Raw genomic sequence first — 1,560 nt, forward strand, 5'->3', positions numbered from 1 at the left:
TCCGCCGCTCGGCCACCGCTTCGCCCCGCGACCGCCCGATGACAAACCTGCTGGGGAAGCTGCAGGGACGGACACTCAGCAAAGCCCGGGGGGCAGCGGGGAGCCCTGGGGGTCTGCCAGGGGTCTGCGGGGGTACCTGGGCAGCAGCGAGGAGGGGAAGAGGAGGCGCAGCTTGTTGTGCAGCTCCTGGAACTCCTCGAAGGTGCGCTGCACAAAGGCCACCTCGCCAGGGCTCTCCCGCTGCACCTTCACCACGTAGGTCTGTGGGGAGACGGGGCTGCGATGTGAGATGGGGACCACAGGGTGCCCCGAGCCCGTACAAGGCCAGGAAGGAGCACTGGGACAGAACTGCCCATGTTGTCCCCCTTGCGTGTCCCCAACTGTCCCCACTCACGTAGCCCTTGCTGGGGTTGAAGACCCTCTCGTGGCGGCAGAGGAAGACATCGCGGATCCGGCCGGATGTCTTGATGGTGTGCATGCGGGGGGCGAAGGAGAGGGTTGGGCGGACATCGGAGCCCGTGAACTTCATCTGTGCCAGGTTGTGGATGAAGAAGTTGAGCTTGGTGGCCACGCTGCCCAGGCTGGACTCGATCAACCTGCAACGAGGCCACCACAGGCTCAGCACGGAGGAGCCTGTCAACGTGCCGAGCCGGTGCCTCCATCCGAGGGCTCCCTCTGTCCTCTCCTGCGCCATCACCCACTCATGTCCTCTACCTGGTGAAGTAGGTGGTGGCATCGGCATCAGAGTCCTGTGGCCTCAGGGCATCATAGACATACTTGAGGTCCTCCAGGTCGGAGAGCTCAGGGATGCCACAGGACAGCATCTGGGAGGCAAGGTGGAGGGTGAGGGGAGGCGGCAGCAGGAGGCCCCCTCTGCTGCCCCTGGGGGGGACAGGCGTGTGCCCCCCAAGCCCTCACCAGCCCCAGCAGGTTGAGGAAGAGGTGGGTGTGCTTGCGGATCAGGTTGTAGGCCTGGCAGCACAGGTCGACGAAGTCGTGGAAGCGGCTGGAGGGCTTGTCCCCCCCATTGATGACGTACGCCATGTCCGAAGTGAAGACGAACGGTGCCCGGTCCCTGCGCCGGGGAGGGAGGGACAGAAAATGAGCATGGCCGGGGGTCACCCACCACCGGGATGAGGAGAGGGGGCTTGACCCGTGAAATCGCCCCACAGGGAGGAGCCCAGGCAAGGGGGAAGGGAATGCCGGTGATGTTTCTCACCTCTTGATGTTGCCAAACATCTGCGCGTGGCCCAGGAACCTGCCGAAGTCAATGTGGAACATGTGGCCGGTGGTCTTGAGCATGATGTTGTCATTGTGCCGGTCGCAGATTCCCAGCACATAGGTGGCCACGCAGCAGCCAGCACAGGAGTAGATGAAATTTTCCACAGCCTGGGAGGAGGGAGGGAGGGAAGGAGCAACCAGGCGTGGAGAAAGGCTGAACACGTTGGGAAGGGAGGGGTCTTATGCCTGGAGTGGGGGGCACGAGGAGCGGGGACCCTGCCAGGCTCCTCCTTACCTTCTCGTACTCATCCTCCTCGGGGTTGTGTTTCTGCAGACAGT

At 63.6% G+C, this 1,560-nt stretch overlaps 1 protein-coding gene across 1 annotated transcript in view; it reads right to left on the bottom strand.

Moving 5' to 3' along the window:
- The window catches only part of PIK3C2B (phosphatidylinositol-4-phosphate 3-kinase catalytic subunit type 2 beta), a 23,644-nt gene that overhangs the window by 1,223 nt on the left and 20,861 nt on the right, over window positions 1-1,560 (bottom strand). Inside the window, 5 exon segments of the mRNA XM_035893749.1 lie at window positions 1-59; window positions 137-261; window positions 395-596; window positions 715-824; window positions 919-1,075. The exon segment at window positions 1-59 is cut by the window's left edge and continues 24 nt beyond it. Of these exon segments, the coding sequence (XP_035749642.1) occupies window positions 1-59; window positions 137-261; window positions 395-596; window positions 715-824; window positions 919-1,075 (653 nt within the window).

This window comes from Egretta garzetta, unplaced genomic scaffold, assembly GCF_000687185.1.
Source record: "Egretta garzetta isolate BGI_Z169 unplaced genomic scaffold, ASM68718v1 scaffold105, whole genome shotgun sequence".
In the NCBI taxonomy this organism is placed as follows: Eukaryota; Metazoa; Chordata; class Aves; order Pelecaniformes; family Ardeidae; genus Egretta; species Egretta garzetta.